The sequence below is a fragment of the Notothenia rossii genome (genome assembly GCF_949606895.1).
Source record: "Notothenia rossii genome assembly, chromosome: 10".
NCBI lineage: Eukaryota > Metazoa > Chordata > Actinopteri > Perciformes > Nototheniidae > Notothenia > Notothenia rossii.
This window is the reverse complement of record NC_136908.1, coordinates 56,923,753-56,947,128: the sequence shown is the minus strand read 5'-3', so window position 1 is coordinate 56,947,128 and position 23,376 is coordinate 56,923,753. Positions and strand designations below refer to the sequence as shown.

The window sequence follows — 23,376 nt, the reverse complement described above, 5'->3', positions numbered from 1 at the left end:
GTCTGAGAGAGAAGTAGAGGAAACAATGTATGATTGAAAACTGTTTAGAAATGTTTTGCTCTAGAACAATTGCCAATTTGAATTGTATTGTTGTAACAATGTGGTATTCATGAACAAGGCACTATGAAAGCAAATAATAAATACAAATAAATAATGCTACCTTAACGTGCCGTAGGAAATATTAGATTCGTGCCGATAGAAAGTAACGCAACAACACATTAGCGTTTGGTTGCAAAATGTTTTCCTAATTAAGGTCCTGATAGTCATTGTTTCCCTTGTGTTTTTCTGATTCAAGGCTTACCAGCAGCCATTTGCCGTTGTTAGTTGTGCGAGTGGGTGCATGTTGCCGTTTATAAAACCAGCGAACTCGGAAGTAGTAAAAAGGTTTCCGAGTGTTACTGAAGGCACCATAACAGCTATTCCAGCCTGGCTAGTTTTAGCTAGCACGACGGCTAATGCGGATACACTACGTACAGACGACGGTAAATTATACGGAAAAGGACACCCAATAAAACAAAGCAAAAGGACTAAAGCGTGTTTTCCTTCTGATTCCGATTAACATTGTGAATGTCCTGTTCAGTCGACTATCTCGGCTAACGTCAATGTTAGCTGCGCAATGAGCAGCAGTGGCTAAGTTGCTTTTAGCAAATTAGCTGTATGCTAGTTTTCCATTGCTTTAATGAATGGGGGCTGGAGTCAACACACCAGTCAACAATGTACGCTTGGTACTAGCCTCCTCCTTGTTGTGGTTCAGCTTGTCTGGTACATTAGCTATCAGGTGCTTAGAGACGTGGACGTAGTTTATTTAAGGAAGGAGCGTAGTTACGTTAGCGAATGAACCCAGCTATCGTCGGGACTAAGCCAACCGTGGATAACTTTGTTTGAAATGAAGCATCACGAAGAAATCATGCATTATCCAGGTACATAGACGGAGCAATAGCAATGTTAGCTTGCGTGACATAATATCGCAGCCTACATTGTGACGTTAACTATCAAGACGGTTGCTTTTGTTTACAAACTTATTTTCAAATTCAGTGATCCTCCCTGGCCCTGCATAGAGGATGTATGTGGGAAGAAATGATGGTGTTTTGGAGTGACCCTGCCCTCCGTCCCAGGTAGGGGAGTGGTGGAGCTGAAGACTCCCCGGCTTGGCCCGGCCCGCTGTTGACGGATGATGGGAAACATTGATCATTAGCAGCTCGGTTGTTGTATTTTTTTTTTTGGCATTCACTTTTAACCGGAATATGATCAGTGATCGGGATGCCCTGTCATTGCATTGATTCGTTTTTTGGGGAGATTTGAAGGATCATGATGGAGGAACTTCCCAAAGACGGATATTATTGGAACTTAATCATGGACTGTTGAGTTCAACCATTGTTTTATTACACATTATTTTTAAAGACTGTTTCACTTGCACCACACCAACATGTCTGCATTTGCAGAGTTCGTCCCCCCTCCGGAATGCCCCGTTTTTGAGCCGAGTTGGGAGGATTTCTCGGATCCTTTAGGATTTATCAACAAGATCCGACCCATTGCAGAGAAAACGGGAATCTGCAAGATCCGACCCCCCGAGGTAAACTCACATATCCTTTTCAAAAAGAGATTGTATTCCATTATGCATGGATGTGCCTCATATGCTCCTAAGTAAGGAGTGGTGGTTTGCTTGGGCCTTAAGCAACGACGTTACTAGTTACCATTAATCTAATAGAGGTCATATAAGGCTTTATTTATTTGCACTCAACGGAACACATTTTGTACTAAAGTGACAATGGGTTCCTTTATTGTCCATGAAAGTTGGTCAAAGACGAAGTAAACTCAACAGTTCCGGTTATAATGTCTTTGTTTGTTTTCCTCATGGCTAGCTAAGTTAACAGCAGAGTGATTATTACATTAGCTTTTAGGATGCGACATTGGGCCACAGACAGGCCTGTCGCTGCTGTCACACCATTAAAACCCATATTTGTACCTTATTAAATACTGTGGTTACACAAGCACCTTTACATTTTCTTGGACTTTTCACTGTTAGGATGTGTTACTGTAGACAGCAATACTGCACACATGAGCAATTGCTGTTAGTAGATTAAGATGACAGAACATCTAATTATACCAAATCAGATGGTAGAATATCACTTTCCCCTAACATTCATCCAGTATTCATAGGAAGGTCATCTATTTACAGAGGAAAGCTGCATGGTTTGCTTCAATTATAAAAAGTGCAATATGTGTAACAAATATAGGATCCCCTTGCTTTTTAGTTTAACAAAAACATTTATCTAAAGTTTTGAACGTATCCCAGAAACAAATAAACACTGTCGTTTTGTAGTTTCTTCCATCCTCCTAACTCCATAACCGCATATTTACATATATCTGTGCCTCGTTCACATTTAAAACCAAATTGATTGTCAGCAGCGGAAATATATTTTGAATAATATCGAGGAAAAGTTGTTATTCTCAACGTATCCTAGCCAGGGCAATTGTTCTGTAGTGTTTTACACATTACCTTTTACTCAAAAATGTCTTTGACTACTGGCCATCATAAATATTCAGTTATTGCAAGTATGAACAAACCAGAAGAGCACATAGCAGCAAGTGACCTGGCATGAGCATACTTCCGATGTTATAGAGTTATTTGGTCTTTTTTTTTTTTTTTTTTAAACCTAGAAATGTGCAGTATTTGTGCACAGGTCCCCTAAAAAAAGACTTGACTGCACTTTTGTGACAGTATGACGATGGGTAATATGTAGTCACTAATTAGATAAGTCCTGCTCTATCAAGTGCTCTCATTACCTCATTGTTAAGGATTCTTTTTTCTTGTCTATCAGGACTGGCAGCCTCCGTTTGCCTGCGATGTACGCAACTTCCGCTTCACTCCGCGAGTGCAGAGACTGAATGAACTTGAGGTGAGTCTACCAAGAAGATGTATCATGCCAGCAACCCTTCATTAAAGGCATGTCTTAGGAACTTTCAGAATGTGTTTTTACATATTTCGATATGATTTACTGACTTGTGCAGTTTTCCTTTTGAGATATGTGATTTTCGTGGCCTATTTTCCATTCACACTGATGCATATGAAGGTCATAATACAGGATTAGACCAAACAATTAAGTGCACTGACAAGTGTCCTCTCTCCTCTAATTCTCCAGGCCCTCACTCGGGTTAAACTCAACTTCCTGGATCAAATCGCAAAGTTCTGGGAGCTGCAGGGATCCAAGACCAGGTTCCCTCATGTGGAGAGAAAAGTGTTGGACCTCTATCAGCTCAGCAAGGTGAAATACAGCAACTTTTTTAGAATGCTCCATTGTTTTTTTGTCTGATCATATAACAGTGCCAGTTTCCTTAATCTTTGCTGATTTGAACTCCTTCCCTGATGCTCGTCAAAACGGCCCTTTTGGTGTTTCAGAATCAGAAATCCTTTATAAGTGTTAGAGCAAAACGTGAAGTTAGTAGGCTCACATATTCAACAAAGAGGCGGCACACGTTAATAAAATAGAATCAACTATAAATGAATGGTAAGAAACTGTAAGTGGCAGCATTTTTAAGAACGTAAGTGATCATATAAAACTGTTAAAGTAATAATAACATGAATACTGTGGCGGCTCAATCCCCAGTTACGTTTGAGTCGCAGAGAGGCTAAACTCTGCTTTAATCTGTGACGCGTTTTCGAAGAGAAAGTCCATAGTGAAGCAAGATCGTTTTTGGGATATTTAATAAACAAAATCATAACATAGTATAACTATGGACAAAAGGGTCAACAGAAAAAATGACAGCACAAGCTCACCCTCTGTCATCCCCCCTCGACATGAAACAGGTGACTTAAATAGACAAACCATACCCATGGAAGTGCTCAACAAACAAATAAAAGTGACGTAAACAAATAATAATGATACAAATAATGAACTTGGGCTAAGTAGCATTATGGCACCTACAAATACATTGCAGAGAAAGGGTATATTGCACCGAAGTAATTGTCTCTTTAACTAAGGTATAACAGAGGAAGTGACAGGCAGCCAGTAACAACAATTGTAAAATAGTACATATTGCTCATAAGAAATGTGATTTGTTTCAGACTGTGTCCTCAGAGGGCGGCTTTGAGGCGGTGTGCAAAGAGAAGAGGTGGTCCAAGGTGGCTGGCAGGATGGGCTTCCCGGCGGGGAAAGGCACTGGCTCCCTGCTGCGCTCCCACTACGAGAGGATCCTCTATCCATACGAACTCTTCCAGTCGGGGGCCACGCTCACTGTGAGTGCTGCTCGATTAACAAGCTAACACTAACTCAGTATAGGAGCTCTGACACACATTCATACGTAAAACACAGCGGTTACAATGTGGTTGATTACCTCAGGACGTTGGGGACAAACTTGGTAATGGGATTAATATGGGCTGATCTATTTGAAATGTAAAGGGTTCTAGATTCATTGCAAGTGCGTTACCGTTGACAACCTTACACAAAACAAACATTTTTGAAAGTTGTTTTGTGAGTGTGTGTTGTGATCTGGTTAATAGACTTTTCGTTAACCATTGAGCCCATTTGGATTTGGCTGTTCTCAGTGTCCTTCTCAAATGTAAGTCTTGGCCTCACTTCAAACAGCTCTAGGCAAGATATCCCAACAGTAAAGTACCGTTCTTCAAAACCCACAATAAAGACATTTGTAAATGTTTCCAGAACCCTCATTTGGTTTCACTCTTTCTCCAATTAGGGCATCCAGCGGCTATATGAGGAATGTGATGATGGGGAAGATGTGGACGAGGGAGTCGGTGAGGAGTCGGTGGAGGAAGAGGAGCTGGATGAGGAGGATGAGAAAGATGGAGACGGGGATGCGATGCAGGCCAAAGAGAGGCTCCTGCCTGAGAGACGCTCCAGGCGCCTTAAATCTGAGGTAGAGATTTAACATTTTTCAAACATAAATAAATACGTCCTTCTTGTGCTCTGTATTCTGTATGGTGCTCTGTAGTCTTTCTTTCTCTCATACTGCCTGTGCTGCAGAGCCCAGTCTTCTCTGATTGGTTAGCTGTTTTTCACTCTGTTGTTTTTTTTTTCTTCCAGAGGGAAAACAAGGAGCCTAAAGGCCTAAAGATCTTCAGCACAAGTCCCAAGATGGTCAACTTGGGAATTCTATCAGCTGGTAAGGCTCGCTTTTCTGTTGACCTGGATTCAGCACAAACAAAGAGCAGGAAAACGACAATACTATGAACATTCCTATCCGCTAACCGGCCCTTTCTTTCTTTTTAGATGACGGATTCAGCAGGAAGCAGCGTCACCTCAAAGCCCAGGCCTTCGCCATTAAAATGCGACCCCGCAAGGAGACCCTGGAGGTCAACTTTGTGAGTGTGTTTGGCATTTTTCCTGACAGTTCATTTTTTTGTATTATATATCTTTATTGTAAAATGTTACAATTCATTTCAACTAACGGCTCAAATTACAGTAAAATGAATGTTGGCAAGACTGGTTGCCAAAAATAAATGTTCTCGCGCTTTGAGGGAAAAGTGTGAAAATCTGCGCAGGTTTTAAGATCAGATGGAAGCTAGTCCAATGTTTGATGGGCGGTAAAAGAGAAAACAGATTGTGCAAAGGCAGTGCGTTCATTCTATCCACATGCGTGACCATCTCTTGTTTGTTTCGTGGGTGCTGATCCCCCAGATCGACCTGTACCTCTGTCTGGTGTGTGGGCGGGGTGATGAGGAGGACCGCCTCCTGTTGTGTGATGGCTGTGACGACAGCTACCACACCTTCTGTCTGATCCCGCCCCTGCAGGACGTGCCCAAGGGGGACTGGCGCTGCCCTAAGTGTGTTGCTGAGGTAAAGCTTGAGGGGGCAATCCAAATGATTAAAGAAAGATTAAACATTTTTATTGATCATTTTCTGACACGTACAGAAATGTTCCTGATTTATGATTATAATCATCTTACAAATTCCCTCATCCATCCATTATGTATTAATATCTTATCAATTCTAATTCGCCACAGTATATATTGTAATATACATGTTTTATATTGTAGTACAATGTGCACATTTTTACTTTAACTAGTTATCATTTTAGATACACTTTTTTGATCTTGATTTGGGAAGTATAAGCAGCATGTATACAAGGTATTGTATTGTATTGTATTATATATACATTAAAAAAAAAGTGTATATAAATATTTTGTCCAGTTTTATTTTATATTTTATTTGACATTTTACCTAAATGTCAAATCTTTTAATAAATATTTGTATTTTTTTTCCCTTCCAAAATAGAGCAACTGTCAAAAACCCAATTTCCCTTGGGATAAATAAGGTGCTGTCGTTCTGCTGCATGCGTCATCCACACTGTTTAGTTTCCTACTATAATGAGTGTGGTCCATCTCCCCTGACAGGAGTGCAGTAAGCCCAGGGAGGCCTTTGGCTTTGAGCAGGCGGGGAGGGAGTACTCTCTGCAGAGCTTCGGAGAAATGGCTGACCAATTCAAGTCGGACTACTTCAACATGCCTGTTCATGTATGTCAAATCCACACAGAACACGTTTGCTTCAATCCTCTGGCTGTCACACAATTGGAGGTTTCTCTCGTTTACAGGAGGAAAGATATTCTTATAATTTCTGCTTTGTCCCTCCAGATGGTCCCCACGGAGTTGGTGGAGAAAGAGTTCTGGCGCCTGGTCAGCAGCATCGAGGAGGACGTCATCGTGGAGTACGGCGCTGACATCAGCTCGAAAGACGTGGGCAGCGGGTTTCCTGTCAGGGACGGGAAGAGGAGGCTACTGGGAGATGAAGAGGTGAGAAGATTAGTATTATATATTTCCATAAACTCCTAAAGTCTTGACTTGGTTTGTATTTTCTCACATGAATCAGAATCCAAGCTGTTATTTTCAAGGGTCTAAGGATGCTCCAATTGGTCTTGAGAAATTCTGAGCTTATTTATAATAGAAATAATCAATTCATAGTCATATCTTTCACAATAGATGGGTCAAATGGGTGAGGTATACAACTTTACCATCTCCCCTCTAGTTAGATATGACATCTAAGGTACTTATGATAATTCATTATGTATCTGTTTGCTGTTATCCACATCCTGTAAATAATGTTTCATTAGTGTTTGTGTATCTCTCTTTAACTTCCTGTGTAGCACCCTTGATAATAATAGGGGCATCTCTATTGCATATCACATTAAGCTTAAAGGCCCAGTGAAGTGCATGTTTTTGCAAAAAAAAATGAAATGGCAGTTTCATTCCTTACATATCATTGTGCCTGTTCATGGCTAAAATAATTTTTAATAATTCATAATTAATGAATTAATGAATTATTAATTTTGCCGTCTGAGCCTAACGGAAGTTGCAGACGATAGTGGCTGTGACGTCACAAGATGTACCCAGTTGCGATTGTAAACATGGCGGAGACTCTGGAAAGTGATACTAGTGTGAGAGAAATGATTGATTTGGACAGCTTTTCGGACAGGATAGATGAGGAAAGTGATCAATCTGGTGCACTTTGAGGGCAACATTAAGAGATTTATGGATACAGCTCTCAACACTCATATGAAACATATATTTCAATAATCAAAAAACATTGGAAGGATTTCTTAACCTATTTTATACAACTAATATTACATAGATGGAAATATTTGTTTACATAGATGACCAAACCCACTGAGATAACTTAGGCTACAGTTTACCTCCCTGAGCTGACGTTATCTCTCTGTCCCACAGGAGAGCACTCTCCCTCTCCTTATTGTTGAAACAGCTAATCTCCGTTAGCTCCGAGCTAGCACCAGATGCTAACAACAACCCTGTAACTCTGTCAGTCTCTCTTTCTCTCTCTCTCGAATCGACCAGTGGCCTTTATTTATCATGGTCAATCAAATAATCTACGAAACAATGACCCCAGCCAGGCTCACCTTCATCTTTTGGGAACAGAAACATCGCCACTTCGGCAGACTTGACATTACTACAGCCAGCGGCAATGCATCGTTTCCCCTGTGTTTTTCATCCCTCTTTCTTCACTGTCGCCTCCATTGTCAGGTTTTCTCGATTGAAAATCACTTCCAGTCGACTCCGACACACTTTCCAGGAAAATACTAGCTCAAAAACGTTGAGAAATTCGACTTTGAAAAAGAGAAAAAACGAACGGTGGTGAATGTAAACAGTGCGGCGGCGTCCATCTCGTGACGTCACGCAGTAGATCGCAAGCCACGCCCACGAAGGCGAAGGTCGACTGCAGATTTCCCCGGAAAATTCAAAACTCGTCAAATTTGTTGCTATTCCAACATTTTTTGATATGGGTTCCAATGGACAATTTTGGTCATTACTATACGTATTAGCATAACAGATCATGCACAGGTGCACACTTCACAGGGTCTTTAAATAAAAGCCAATTTCATTACTTTATTGATTTTTTTTAATACTTTTATATCTGGTTCTTTTGGTGGGGATTCCCCTGTGTCCAAAATGCATTACCTGGGTCTTGTTACTGATCAGACCCCCCATCAAGATTCACCAAAAGCTTTTTCCATTAGATAAAAACGTGACTTTTGCCCCAAAGCTAAAAAAGGCCTCTGATTCCTCTCCTGTTAGGATTACGCCAACTCGGGCTGGAACCTGAACAACATGCCGGTGCTGGAGCAGTCGGTGCTCACACACATCAATGTGGACATCTCGGGTATGAAGGTGCCCTGGCTTTACGTGGGCATGTGCTTCTCCTCGTTCTGCTGGCACATCGAGGACCACTGGAGTTACTCCATCAACTTCCTGCACTGGTAAGACTACATTAAGGACATACGAAAATAGGCTGACATTAAAAAAATACAGTGATATACTCTGAGAGACTCTTGTTCTTTGGTTTTTTTTTTATATTTGAATGATCCATTCTATATATCTTTCTTTTTTCCCTTCCTCCTCCAGGGGTGAGCCGAAGACTTGGTACGGGGTGCCGGCGTCTGCAGCGGAGAAGCTGGAGGCTGTAATGAAAAAGTTGGCTCCGGAGCTTTTTGACTCCCAGCCTGACCTCCTCCATCAACTGGTCACCATCATGAATCCCAACGTCCTCATGGAGCACGGTGTCCCTGTGAGTACTCTGTTTTGGTGGGGTTGATATAGAGTGGTGCAGGCATGATGTATTTTTGTAGGCTGGTCCGCAAGTTAACATCACAAAGGCTCCCTTGACCAAAATCAATAAGATCTTTTCATTAGATTTGGAATATTGCAGAAAATAAGATCTGTGACAAACACAATTGGCTCCATGTTGATTGTGTGCATATTCCCCCATTCAGGTGTACAGGACCAATCAGTGTGCAGGGGAGTTTGTGGTGACCTTCCCCAGGGCCTATCACAGCGGCTTCAATCAGGGCTACAACTTCGCTGAGGCCGTCAACTTCTGCACCGCTGACTGGGTGAGAGCAAAGCAAATACTGCCCCCATTTAAATAAAAATACTTGAGAGAAGTTTTTTTTTTAAAATCTTTATCTTTGCCCTTCCCTAGTTACCCATGGGTCGTCAGTGTGTATCCCATTACCGACGCCTCCACCGCTACTGCGTCTTCTCCCACGAGGAGCTGCTCTGCAAGATGGCTGCTGATCCAGAGAGTCTGGACGTGGAGCTGGCTGCCGCTGTCTGCAAGGAAATAGGAGACATGATGGAGGAGGAGACTAAGCTCAGACAGGCTGTTCAGGCAATGGTAATTGTCTTTTCTTTGTTTATGTTTAATGTATGCATGTCTAAGGTGGGCTGAATGGCTGTTATATCACTTTGAATCTTAAATCAGGGGGAAGTAAACCTGATCGGGACGTCTTTACTTTATATCATCCCAGTGATGGCATTCTCTTTCTACAGGGGATTTTGTCTTCGGAGCAGGAGGTGTTTGAACTTCTCCCAGACGATGAACGCCAGTGCTACAAGTGCAAGACGACGTGTTTCCTGTCTGCTCTGACCTGCCCCTGCAGCCCCGACAGACTGGTCTGTCTCACGCACGCAGCAGATCTCTGTGACTGTGCCCTCGGCAACAAGTGTCTCCGGTAAGTGTTGGTTTGCTACAATGCTGCACAGTGTCTAATAAGTGAGGGAGAAGAACCCCGACAATGAGAGCAGGATCCTGAATCATCCTAAAGGTTTTCTTTACTTATTACGATTGACTCGCTGCACATTATCCCGCTTATTACAGTGTTATAACTGTATTATAGAGTGTCCTTATTGCTATAGAGAAATAAACATCTGAATGTTCAAATTGACCAATAAGAGACTAGTATTTAACCAAGCCGTGGAATAACACTAAATGTTTGTTGTGGCCACCACATAAACCATATTTTGATGTTGACATGTGCTCTATGTGTTTCAGGTATCGCTATGATCTGGAGGAGTTTCCTGCCATGCTGTACGGGGTCAAGACCCGGGCTCAGTCTTACGACACCTGGGCAAAGAGGGTCAGCGATGGCTTGGTTGCCGACCAGAAAAACAAGAAAGGTTTTACACTTAAATCGCACTACAGGATATATGCATGTTGCATATTTCTATTCTGCCATTGCATGGTTGTTTTTTGTGTCTCCTAGATCTTATTGAGCTCAAGGTCTTGCTGGAGGATGCAGAGGACAGGAAGTACCCCGAGAAAGCTTTGTTCCGTCGCCTGAGGGAGATGGTCAAAGAGGCGGAGACGTGCTCCTCAGTCGCTCAGCTGCTGCTCAGCCGCAAGCAAAGGCACAGGTCAGTGGATGTTCATACACGGACCCTTAATGTAATCCAACAGAAAAGCAATTGAATGATAACCTAGAATGCACTAATACTTAGAATAATTGATTAAAGGCTAACCTATATGTCTCTTCCCACGTGTGTCTGCAGCAGCCGCCTGCGTTCTGAGAGCAGTCGTAATCGTTCAAAACTGACGGTGGATGAGCTCAAGGCCTTTGTGGATCAGCTCTACAGGCTGCCCTGCATCATCAGCCAGGCCCGACAAGTCAAAGTGAGTCCCCCTTGATACCATAGAAGCTTACCCAGGCCTCATCCCCATTCTTTCACCATCAAAACTATTGAATAACTGCTGAACCCTCCACCTCGTTCTTCCTCCAGGAGTTACTGGAGAACGTGGAGGACTTCCACGAGCGAGCCCAGGTGGCGCTGTCAGACGAGATGCCTGATTCCTCCAAGCTGCAGGCCCTGCTGGATCTAGGCAGCGGTCTGGATGTGGAGCTGCCGGAGCTGCCCCGACTCAAACAGGAGCTGCAACAGGCCCGCTGGCTGGATGAGGTGAGAGCTCAAACGGCTATTTAGCTCCTATAAGGCCTAATTTCACCATCAACCTTTTTTAAACTGTGAAACTCAGCGGTTTTTTATTTTAAAATTCTAATCCACCACTTTATATATTGTAGGACATAATGCACATTTTCACTTTTTACTTGTCACCATTTTTATTTTTCGATCTTTTATCAATTTAACTTTATCTCCATATGTTGAATATTTTTAGTTTATTTAATATTTTTCCTTCACATTTTATTTCTAATGTTTATATAAAGATGTATGTTCAAAAAGTTTACATTTCTTATTCTAAAATGTAGCACCTGTCACAATCGCCCGGGATAAATCAAATATTCTAATTCTGGTTCTGATTCCCAGGTGCGCATCACCCTGGCAGACCCTCACCGCGTCACCCTGGAGCTGATGAAGAGGCTGATAGACTCGGGGGTCGGCCTGGCCCCCCACCACGCTGTGGAGAAGGCCATGGCCGAGCTGCAGGAGATCCTCACTGTCTCCGAGAGATGGGAGGACAAGGCCCGCGGCTGCCTTCAGGCCAGGTGAGCGTGCATGTGTAACACATCCGCAAAATACTTCGTGGGAATGTTGGTCCTTTCTCCTACGTAGTGTTCATCATTTAACAAAAACATATTAGAGACAAATATATATATTTTAAATTAAAACATATTTTATATATCTTGTATTAGACATCTTACTCTTACTTCGTATGTTTTAAATACATTTTTATTTTAGAAATTGTATCTTTTATGGGACATTTAACTTTTCATGTTCATACAAATAAACACAAACTTCTTGTGTTCAATTCAATATATTTATGCTACATTTGTATTTATTTATCACCATTTTCTTTTATTCTTTTATGAATTACCCCTGGGATAAATTGAAGTATTCTTATTGTAATTAACTGGTGCTAGTTACAAAAAATAGTTAGCTATACATTTAGTCATACTTGATAATCATGGCTGTCCGTCTCTAATACCCCCCCCCCCCCCCAGGCCTCGACACAGCTTGGTGACCTTGGAGAGCATTGTGCTGGAAGCTAGGAACATCCCAGCGTACCTCCCTAACATATTGGCCCTCCGCGAGGCCCTACAGAAGGCCAAGGAGTGGACTTCTAAAGTGGAAGCCATTCAGGTACAAGAACCTGTTCAATCTAAAGTCACGTGTCCTCTTGAGGGGCTGGTTTTTGACCTTATAGCTCTTAAAAAGCTCCAATGTCTCTTAACAACTCTCCTCTCCCTCTGACAGAGCGGCAGCAGCTTCGCCTACCTGGAGCAGCTGGAGAGCCTGCTGGCCCGGGGTCGTTCCATCCCCGTCCGGCTCGACCCTCTGGGCCAGGTGGAGTCTCAGGTGGCCTCAGCTCGAGCCTGGAGGGAGAGGACGGCGCGCACCTTCCTCAAGAAGAACTCCACGTACACACTGCTCCAGGTGGGCCACCGTGAAACCATGTATTTGACCCATGTCTATCAGATGTATGAATCTTACATGTTGCTAATCCGGTACGCCTTTGTTTTTCTGACAGGTCCTCAGTCCTCGCATTGACATCGGCATCTATGGCAACAGCAAGAGCAAGAGGAAACGGGTGAAGGAGCTGATGGAGAAGGAGAGAGGAGGCTTCGACCCCGACGCCCTGAGCGACCTGGAGGAGAGCCTGGAGGAGGCGCGAGAGCCTTCCACCGTCGTAGCAGCCTTCAAATCAAAGGAGCATAAAGAGGTGGAGTCCATCCACTCGCTCCGCGCCGCTAACTTAGCCAAAATGGCCATGGCCGACCGCATCGAGGAGGTGAAGTTCTGCCTGTGCCGGAAGACGGCCAGCGGCTTCATGCTGCAGTGCGAGCTCTGTAAGGACTGGTTCCACGGAGCCTGCGTGCCTCTGCCCAAAACGGGAACGCAGAAGAAGACGGGTGTGGGTTGGCAGAGCAACACCAAGGACTCCAAGTTCCTGTGTCCGCTGTGTCAGAGGTCGAGGAGGCCGAGGCTAGAGACTATCCTGTCGCTGCTTGTGTCACTGCAGAAGCTGCCGGTGCGTCTTCCAGAAGGAGAAGCCCTGCAGTGTTTGACAGAGAGGGCGATGAGCTGGCAGGTATGCATGGGGTTAGAGCTTCTCAGGTTACAACATTCACATGCTTTTATTTTGAACCGTAGCCACCCTAACTCTGGTCTGACTGTCCCACCAGGACCGAGCGCGTCAATCTCTGGCCACGGACGAGCTGTCCTCAGCGCTGGCGAAGCTGTCTGTGCTGAGCCAGCGCATGGTGGAGCAGGCTGCCCGGGAGAAAACGGAGAAGATCATCAACGCAGAGCTGCAGAAAGCTGCTGCCAACCCGGATTTGCAGGTACTTTATTGGATTTCACACTGTAATGCTGCATTAGAACAATAAATACAAGAGTCTAGGAATCCTGTATGAAATGCACCACAAGGGGGCACTAATGGGTAAACATGAAATAGACCACAAGACTCTATAGAGAGGCGAAGTCCCTCCATGGGTCCTTATTTCAGAAAAATTATGTATTGAAGTCAATGGAGAGAGAAAACGTATTTCTCTATCCCGTTTGAATTGTGCCACGACAAAAAAGTCACAGTTTGTCGTAAAACTGTTGAAATATAAGACTATGAAAAATATGCAACTAGAAGGACTACAAATCCCAGAATCCCGGTCCCGCATGCTGGCTCTTATGAACCGACTAACTCCCCTTGTGTGTATACAGCTCTCAACATGCCCAGACATGTAGTGGTTTTCACCTCTTTTAATACTTTTCACCTCATTCTGAAAGAAAGAAGTGAAATGTGCCAACGTGACGGCCGTCTTGGTGTGTCGTGCGAGACGGGAGTTGTAGTTTATTGAGCGGTTTCACCCAAAAAAAAAGTGTTACTTCACATTTTTACGACACATTATTATTTTTTGACTTGCAAAATTATCTTTTACATTGACAAACATCATATGTGTAATTCGGGGCACAATTCAAACGGGATCGAAAGATAATCTTTCTCTCGCCCCTTGACTTCAATACATACTTACATACTTACATACATACTACGAAATAAGGTCCCATGGGGCTCCCCCGGAAAGGAGGGACTTCGCCTCTATATTGCCAGTGTTACATTTGAAAAGTAAGAATAACCTTTATTTTTGTTGTTAAACATTTTTGAATTACAACTTTGGAATGTGTCAAGCATAAGGATATTTTGTATGGTCTTTAGGATATAAAAATATGTGGCTGGAAAAATCTGATTTATTTTGTATAATTTAAAAACATTACTTTTTTATTTTAAAAGAAATACACTGAACAAAAATATAAATGCAACACTTTTGTTTTTGCTCCCATTTTTCATGATGAACTCAAAGATCTAAAACATTTTCTACGTACACAAAATAACCATTTCTCTCAAATATTGTTCACAAATCTGAACAAATCTGTGATAGTGAGCACTTCTCCTTTGCCGAGATAATCCATCCCACCTCACAGGTGTGGCATTTCAAGATGCTGATTAGACAGCATGATTATTGCACAGGTGTGCCTTAGGCTGGCCACAATAAAAGGCCACTCTGAAACGTGCAGTTTTGCTTTATTGGGGGGGTCTGGGGGGGTCCGAAAACCCTAGGGTTAAACCCTAACCCTAACCCTAACATGTCACCCATTGAGCATGTTTGGGATGCTCTGGATCGGCGTATACGACAGCGTGTTCCAGTTCCTGCCAATATCCAGCAACTTTGCACAGCCATTGAAGAGGGGTGGACCAACATTCCACAGGCCACAATCAACAACCTGATCAACTCTATGCGAAGGAGATGGGTGACATGTTAGGGTTAGGGTTTAACCCTAGGGTTTTCGGACCCCCCCAGACCCCCCCAATAAAGCAAAACTGCACGTTTCAGAGTGGCCTTTCATTGTGGCCAGCCTAAGGCACACCTGTGCAATAATCATGCTGTCCAATCAGCATCTTGATATGCCACACCTGTGAGGTGGGATGAATTATCTCGGCAAAGGAGAAGTGCTCACTATCACAGATTTTTTTCAGATTTGTGAACAATATTTGAGAGAAATGGTTATTTTGTGTACGTAGAAAATGTTTTAGATCTTTGAGTTCATCTCATAAAAAATGGGAGCAAAAACAAAAGTGTTGCATTTATATTTTTGTTCAGTGTATATATACATTTGCATTTTAACACATTTTATAATTGATCCCATGTTCACTACTATTATATTTATATTTTAGTGTACATATTTTTACAAATGTCTTATTTTTACTTGAAATAAAATATATATATTGTAGTTTAGTCCACAAACCTTTACATACAGATTTCTGATTTTCATTTTTTCTTATAATTTCTATTATACTTATTTTGTATTTTAAAATCAGAGCAACTGTAACGTATACGAAGTATCTAATCAAATCAGATACATTAAATATGTGTTTCTGTCCTTCCTCAGGGCCACATCCAGACTTTTCAGCAGTCAGGCTTCAGTCGAGCCGCTTCACCTCGCCAGTCGGTGGACTACGATGATGAGGAGACGGACTCAGACGAGGACATCAGGGAGACGTACGGTTACGACATGAAGGTATGTACGGCAAGCGATGTTGCTCAAATCACCTATAAGCAAGATATTCTACTTCTAATTCTTCCCTTTGTGGTGTCTGCATCGTTCCAGGACCCCGGCGAGGTGAAGCCTTACCTGTTCTGCGATGAGGAGATTCCCGTGAAATCTGAAGAGGTGGTCAGTCACATGTGGCCGACCGTCACGCCGTCATTCTGCGCCGAACACGCCTACTCTTCCGCCTCAAAGTCCTGTGTACAAAGTGAGACCACATTTTAGAGCATCTCTGTTTCCCTGGATCCCTAAACGCATCATCTCCTGTTGTCTTTGTGCACAAATAACGTAGAGAGAGCTACATTTTGAGCACTTTTATGATAAATATTCAACTCTGAGAGGTTCCATTTTTGTTGATTTTCTCTGAAATAAATGCCTTCATCATCTCACACTCAAAAATATTGACGTTTCAGACATGACGCCCAGGAAGCAGCCCAGGAAGACCCCCCTGGTCCCTCGCAGCCTGGAGCCGCCGGTGCTGGAGCTGTCCTCGCAGGCGAAGGCGCAGCTGGAGGAGCTCATGATGCTGGGAGACCTGCTGGAGGTGTCCCTGGATGAGACCCAGCACATCTGGAGGATCCTGCAGGCCACACACCCCCCGTCTGAGGAGAGATTCCTGCAGGTCATGGAGGTAGGGGACGTCACGCATTATGCAACCTGCTGGACCCCAGGGAAATGCTGAGTCGTGTTTGGCTTGGGGTTTAAATCGGTTCTGCTTAAAGGTCACCTATTATGCAAAATGCACTTTTTCATGTCTTTTATACATAAACATGTGTCCCCTCTGTGTAAAGAGATTCTGAATATTTCAGGAAAAAAGATTCTCTCTCTTTTTGTCCTGATCCATCGGAAAATGAGCTGATCAGATTTTGGCCACTTTATGATGTCATAACAATGTTTTGGCTTGTTTAACCATTGAGGCACGGACACACCAGGCCGATTATCGGCGTCGGTGGGCGTCAGTCTGACGGGCAGTCGGCAAAAGAAATCACTCTGATTGGCTGTTCAGCTAGCGAATCAGTGCATGAGAAGCGAAACGGAAGTGAGGGACCCAAACAAACTATTAAGAAGGCAAATCTGAGATTTCATTTAACTCCTCCTCTCGACACAGGTTCGGGAAAGCCCCATGAGCTTTTCGCTGTAGAGTGAAAATGGAACGCACACGCTATTTGTTGTTTGTTTATATCACGCAGTCTGTTCTTCTCTCGGTTATCACGCAGTCTGTCTTCCGGTTGTTGCCTCTTTTGAATGACGAATACACACTACCGCCGCCTGCTGGTAAGGACAGTTATTGCCTCTCACGCATGCGCAGTTCGTACGTGCTTCATGGCCGTCGCGACGCAACATTCGGGGTCCGTCTGTGTCAGTTCTTTGTTTTCAGATTGACGTGTCCGGGCCTTTAGCCAATCGCCAACCAAGGTAACCCCCCCCCCCCCCCCCACCTTATCACCTGAATTTCCTCCTAGAGCACCATTGTGTTCTTTTTAACCAAATATCTCTCAGAGGGGCGTGGGGAGGGGCTCCTTATTTTCATCTAAAGTAACAGACAGAGAATCAGCACTTTTGAAACAGGGCTGAAACAGAGGGGTTTATGGGTAATGCTGCAATGATCTTCAGGGACATGTTTTGTATATATCTGAGACCTGTGATGTATTGATGAAAAATGGTATAATAGGGGATCTTTTTAAGGGTTTTTCTGAATAGATGCATACGGCTCAAATGAAAGAAAATCCTGCAACATTTGAAATGAAAACAGTTATCTAATGTCTTCCCTTCCCACAGCCTGACGACTCTCTGATGGATAAGCCTCTGAAGCTCAAGCTGAAAGAGTCGGAGAAGAAGAGGAAGCGGAAGTTGGAGCGGGCCGAGCACCACCACATGCTGATGGCCGCCGCCGCTGCCGCAGGTGGAGGTTCAGTGATGGGCGAGATGCGGCCAGGCAAGAACAAAGAGCTGAAACGGGTGGGTCTGGAAATGGGACTTGGGATTAAACCCAAGAAAAAGAAGCTCAAGCTCAACATGGACAAGAACCGGGAGATGAAGCAGATCGCCAAGCGCTTAGTCAAGGAGGAGAAGGAGAGGAAGAGGAAGGAGAAGTTGGTGGCCAAGGCAGAGGCCATGAGGGACGTGCTGGAGAAGAGGAAGGAGAAGAAGATCCTCGACATTCCCTCCAAGTACGACTGGTCCGGGGCGGAGGACTCCAACGACGAGAACGCTGTGTGCGCCGCCAAGAACTGCCAGAGACCCTGCAAAGATAAGGTGAGGGCTCCTTCAGGGACACCTATTTCCCCTCATTCTGGGAGAAAGCGGCTTTTCTCACAGTCTCAGCCCTAAGCATTGGGAGTGTGTTGCAGTCGAAGAGGCACAAAGGGGGAATCGTAGATGAATGATAAACACAGCGACAGTTTAGTAATTAACAGAGGTCATAGGCCGCAATGTGACTTAGCACTTTTTTTTTTTTAAAGTTCTGTATTTTTGGAATCTATTTTTCCTTGAATATTAATTTAAAGACATGTATTTACTAGGAATTTGGACTAGTAAATAATAATTATCTCAGAATTATCAATATAGGCACATTTTTTTCTACATTATTCGGTATGACAATTTGCCGACTCATTTCACATTTAGTCCAAAAATGCTGCAATTTATAAAATGTTTTAATTACACGTCACTTGTTAGACGCTTTTATCCAAAGCCACTTATTCAATACAGTGGGCAATCCCCAGAGGAACAATTTGGGGTGAAGTGTCTTGTCCATGGACACAGCGGAACGTTTGACTGCAGCGGGATTCGAACCAGTGGCGCCGTGATCCGAAGATCAGCGCACTATCCACTGAGCCACAACCTCCCTTACATGTCTGCATAGTCTTGCACTTATTTTAATTTGGGCTATAAATTGCCGAATGCAGTTTTCCGAATTGCCTTTAAGTCTAACCAACCGTCTAAAACTCTGGTTTGCAGTGCTGTAATATAGAGAGAAATGGCAAATCCTTACCCTAAAGTAGCAAAAGGGGCCAATCTTCTTTTCTTTCTAACAACTAATCAATCAATTTAGACATCTTGTTAGCTCTTATCTCAAAATGTTTAGCAATTTCTATCGTCAATTTAGAATTAAGTTAACATACTCATTTCCAGTCATTCACGTTTAGACAACCACAGATTGACATTAGAGAAACTTGTTATAAGATACAAGTGAAGGAGGCTGGGCTTTAACATTGACTTTTCACACATCCCCTTTTAATTCAAAAGCTCACTCTATATTCAAAGGTGTAATAATACTCCCTGATGCAGTGATTTTTCTCCATAAAAGTACTTTTAATTTTACATTCTCTTATATATTTTCTACCATAATACTATCCTTTAAGTTGCTCCCACTAGCAGTCTCTTTAATATGCATTCAAAAGTCATAATGCCATATTCAAATGTGACCCTTGTAGTTACATCCCCGACTAACAAGGGAGAAAGGCAGAAAATTCTGGTTGACGCTTTCATCACGTGACGTTTGCTGTAAACACCTGGGTGTCTGGAGGTGGATGACACCAGTTCCGTTTGTTTGCTGAGTTAATAACAAACACTTTTCCAAATGAACTTCATGGAACGTTATTGAATATCAACAGCTGATAACCGCACTGGAACACCTTAAAGAGAGTTACACATCACGTATTAACAGGACACACTGATGCGGTCCTGAGACAGCACTGCGCTCCGACACTTTTCCGACCAGTGTTAACCAGTGGCCAGGCTGCGTCCAATCAGAGCGGAGGAACTGGTAGGCTTGTACCTCAGTGGGTGAGATGGAGATGGTGAAATAAGGAAGGAGGCGCTCCTAACTGGAACTGACAACACCTGATGTTTGGATGATTAACAGTCGTGCGGTATTATTGACATGCAGAGTATTACCTCTGCTGTTTCCTTTTTCACATTCCAACGTATGTGATATTTATTCGTTTTAAAAGTGCACTTTAGTTCAGTTAGTTTTGTTATTCTACACAACTCACGGTTAGTGGTGTATAACACACAAGATCATCTACAGTGCATCAGTGTTTGACCAGTTTACTCCAGTACATTAGATCAACCAAATAATGACTGACTTGCAGATTTAACGTGTGCTGGTAAAAAATTACCCACATGTTTTCCTGAATTTTGTGCCACATGCTTTTTTTGAATAATTGTCATAATGTTTCCTTTGAGTGGCCCATCTTAAAATGAGGATTTAACTTCTTTTTTTTTTTTTTTAAAAGAAGCATTATTAACCCTTATAGGTTACATCCATGGTCATATTTTGCAAAAAAATCCTCTTTTTTGTATTTTTTTTATCCCAACAATTGTTTTCCTCTCCTGTAAAACAATACATGACATGGGATTATGTAAGCTAGTACCAACAAACTTCAACCAAAACATTTGTGATATCTGTCCATCGATTAATCTGCAGCTATAAGGACGTGTGTGTGGAGCAACCAATATTTGAACCCCGCCCACTTTTAGGCAGTCCAATCAGATGCAATGGATTTGATTTAAATCGCTCTTTTAACTATACCCCTCAAATATTCAGCGTCTCTGGAAAATAAAGTGGTGCAGGAATATGTCCATAACCCTGATATGAGTTAGCATTTTAGCTCTTTCAGGTTTACCTAGTTTAAATTAATTTAAGGGTAGAAGCCTGAAATAAGGTCTATGGTTAACTCAAGTTTAGGAGATTTTCACGTTTTTTACGACAAAAATATGGGGCGCCACAGATCGCAGGGCGCCAGGCCTCAGATGATTTGAGGCCAAATATCATATTTAGATTTTTTTTTTTTTTTTTTTTTTTTTTTTACATATAATTGTAACGTAATACATGATTGTCACTAAAAGCCTTGTCTATACATTACAATAAAATATAAAAAATAATTGATTAATTAATTTGAATACAAATTCAAGTTAGTAGCTATTATAGGCATAAAAAGACAGAGGAGTCATTTGGGGGGGCCCTTGGGAAAAAAGGTTGGGAACCACTGTTCTAAACGGTTACGGCCCGTCCACACAGCAGCTTTAAAAAAAATCTTGAAAATCTTGGAGCTGGGTGTGTCTGAAAGCTTGGGGATTTTTTGCGAACAACAATCAATCACATGAATCTCCCGCCCCGACATACAAAGCAATAGCAATGTTAAAACGAAGTAAACTGGATATAAAATCCCCAAACTGGCGAAAACCTACCAGTTTCAGCCACTGTCTCTGCCACCTCCCTCCGTGCCTGGTTCCTCCGGTTTGTATCCCGGTAAGTTATTAGCGACTGGTCATAAAGAACCGGGTGATTTGCTAACTCATTTCTCCTCCATTTTCAGGAATATAGAAAATGAACTGCGGTCTGGCTCTCCCAGCTTGCACTCGTTTTGATTGGCTAGCGCTTGTTCTGTCAGATTTGCATAAACGGGATTTGATTGGCTGACGCTTCCACCTCAGCTTTAAAGGTTGAACATTGCTCAACTTTTGAATCCTGACAATCCTGTAAATCTTCGCTTTGCTTCCCGACAATGCAGTTCGGCGAAAAGCGAGGCAAAGTGACGTCACCCCATTCAAAGTCAATGGGCAGAGAAGCGTTGGAAGATTTTTTTTAACGATGCTGTGTGGACGGGCCGTGACTAACAAGTGGCTAAATGAGACTACTCCCCGAACATTAGCCACCTTTAAATTATCAGTGGTGACTTGAAGACATTTGACCGTGTAGTTATTTTATAGTCTACGTGTAAGGTTAATAAACATGTTTGCCACAGAGCTTATTTTCTGTAATATTCCAAAATCCTATTAAATGACCCCATTGCCTTTTTGTAGTTCATGTGTGTTGCTAACTTCTGGGTCGGCCTACAAGTATACATCATCACTGCACCACTCTATATGTCACAGTATAGAAGCTCAAGACGCTCCTGCCTCACTGGGGCTTTAATGTACTCACATGTGTTCCTGTGTGTGTGTGTGTGTATCCAGGTGGACTGGGTGCAGTGCGACGGCGGCTGCGACGAGTGGTTCCACCAGGTGTGCGTTGGCGTTACGTGCGAAATGGCCGAAAACGAGGACTACGTCTGCATGGACTGCATCGGCAAGGCCGGCGGGGGGGACTTAGGGGTCACGGTGGAGGAGGTGGCGGAGGAGAGCGTCGTAGTGCTGTCCACATCCATGTGCAGTGTGCAAAGCCTGCCATCAGTGGTGGCCTCGTGGTCGCACACACCCACTCTACTGCGCCCAGCAGCCTCACATCAGCCAGAGTCTCAGCAGGGCAGTTAGCATTTACAGAACATACTAAGACTGAGATTGAATACTGTACCTCACACAATGTACGACATCTTAGGGTGTATGGAAGACTGTAACTGTCCGGATTATAGAGCACAAGAAAGAAGATGCATCTTAAAGACGGAGATAAGAAGAGTGTCCCTGTGTGGCTTCAGCTAACACACAAGATGTAGTCGTCCCGCAACAGTTCTAGGTGTAGAAACGCCCACCAGCTACTTCCTGATCCTCAGTGCACCTTCTTACAGTCAAACACTTCCTCCAGCTGTTGTATTCAGTGCAAATAAACAATCGTGTCCCCCCAGTCTTTGTTTTACTGGACATCCTGATCTGCCTCCCCCCCTCCCCCCCCCCCCCCTCACCTGGCCTGGCCCCTCAGTAAAATCTCAATACGTAGGACTCCAGACTAGCCAAAACAAATGGTTGTAATGTAGTGGAATTATTTATAATGTACATACTTTTACGCGATTAAAAAAAATGCATTGTGGCTTTTTTTCTTCTTTTTTTCTCACCTTTTAATAAACTATTCCTAGTCAAATGAAAAACAATTGTGATGCTTTTTTAAATGTTGAATTAGTTTTTAGTTTTGCCCTGTTTTTTGATATTTAGAAAAAAATGTAAAGAATTACTTCCTGTTTTTGTCTTAAAGAGAAAATGGAGAGAGGATAGGATGAAACATTTGTTTGTTTTTGTTTGTGTGTCCTTGATTCTGCTGAAGCGTCAGAACGATTGTTGGGTCACATTCCTAGGCCTGAAACGTGACTTGTGGCCTCTTATGTCACCAAGAGGTCGATGTAAGTTGTGAGTTAATCTTCACATTTCCTGTGTTGCTCATTAAGCTCAATTAGGGGAGATATGTGTTGGCATGTTGTGGAGCTCCGGTAGGAAAAATTGCATGTTGAATATGCTTTCTCCCTTCATTACAAGCGGTTAAAACATGCATTTTGTGCAAAACAATTAATTTACACATCATATTGGTTTTTTACCTACCCTTTTTTCAGATACTATTACTTAGATTCTTGCTGTTTCAACATGGTTCCTTGATGTTTCTAGGTGGGGGGGAAAAGCGCCAATTTTCTAAGATTGACACATGAATATATAAACAGTAAAAAGGAAGGAGGTGAGAAGGGTTTGTCTCTTCTAACTCTAACCAAGTGAAATCTGGATCGAACGGACCGGAGCTACTTTTGCCTCCGTCAGGTCCCTCACCTCTGTCCCTGTGCTGAGTTAGAAGCATGTGATCGTGAGGGGCCGCAACACATCAACACAATGAACCGTAATGGGACATAATTGATTGCGTAACATCTTCATCGACC

At 43.0% G+C, this 23,376-nt stretch overlaps 1 protein-coding gene across 3 annotated transcripts; it reads left to right on the top strand.

Annotated features, from left to right (window-relative positions):
• Positions 1-113: 113 nt before the first annotated feature.
• On the top strand, positions 114-22,547 carry kdm5a (lysine demethylase 5A). Of its 3 annotated transcripts, none has more exons than XM_079655204.1 (30): positions 114-482; positions 1,443-1,573; positions 2,823-2,900; positions 3,144-3,266; positions 4,067-4,237; positions 4,696-4,875; positions 5,043-5,121; positions 5,229-5,320; positions 5,628-5,795; positions 6,353-6,472; positions 6,590-6,748; positions 8,543-8,724; positions 8,870-9,032; positions 9,238-9,357; positions 9,447-9,641; positions 9,797-9,978; positions 10,299-10,423; positions 10,510-10,660; positions 10,796-10,916; positions 11,024-11,200; positions 11,567-11,745; positions 12,202-12,340; positions 12,455-12,634; positions 12,729-13,289; positions 13,384-13,542; positions 15,641-15,769; positions 15,860-16,007; positions 16,213-16,430; positions 17,579-18,055; positions 21,761-22,547. In XM_079655204.1, exons 1-30 carry the CDS (start codon positions 341-343, stop codon positions 22,055-22,057), a joined length of 5,346 nt encoding a protein of 1,781 aa, XP_079511330.1. In that variant the 5' UTR covers positions 114-340; the 3' UTR covers positions 22,058-22,547. The 3 variants fall into 3 exon arrangements, with proteins under 3 accessions (XP_079511330.1, XP_079511331.1, XP_079511332.1); XM_079655205.1 differs by having other exon boundaries at positions 370-920; XM_079655206.1 differs by having other exon boundaries at positions 370-920; positions 1,036-1,573.
• Positions 22,548-23,376: the final 829 nt, after the last annotated feature.

Bases quoted from the DNA above. Each gene is read 5' to 3' on its own strand.
- kdm5a (XM_079655204.1), top strand. From the start codon at position 341: ATGTTGCCGTTTATAAAACCAGCGAACTCGGAAGTAGTAAAAAGGTTT. The intron at 5,796-6,352 runs GTAAAGCTTGAG...CTCCCCTGACAG, and splicing joins GCCCTAAGTGTGTTGCTGAG to GAGTGCAGTAAGCCCAGGGA. The intron at 10,424-10,509 runs GTTTTACACTTA...TGTGTCTCCTAG, and splicing joins CGACCAGAAAAACAAGAAAG to ATCTTATTGAGCTCAAGGTC.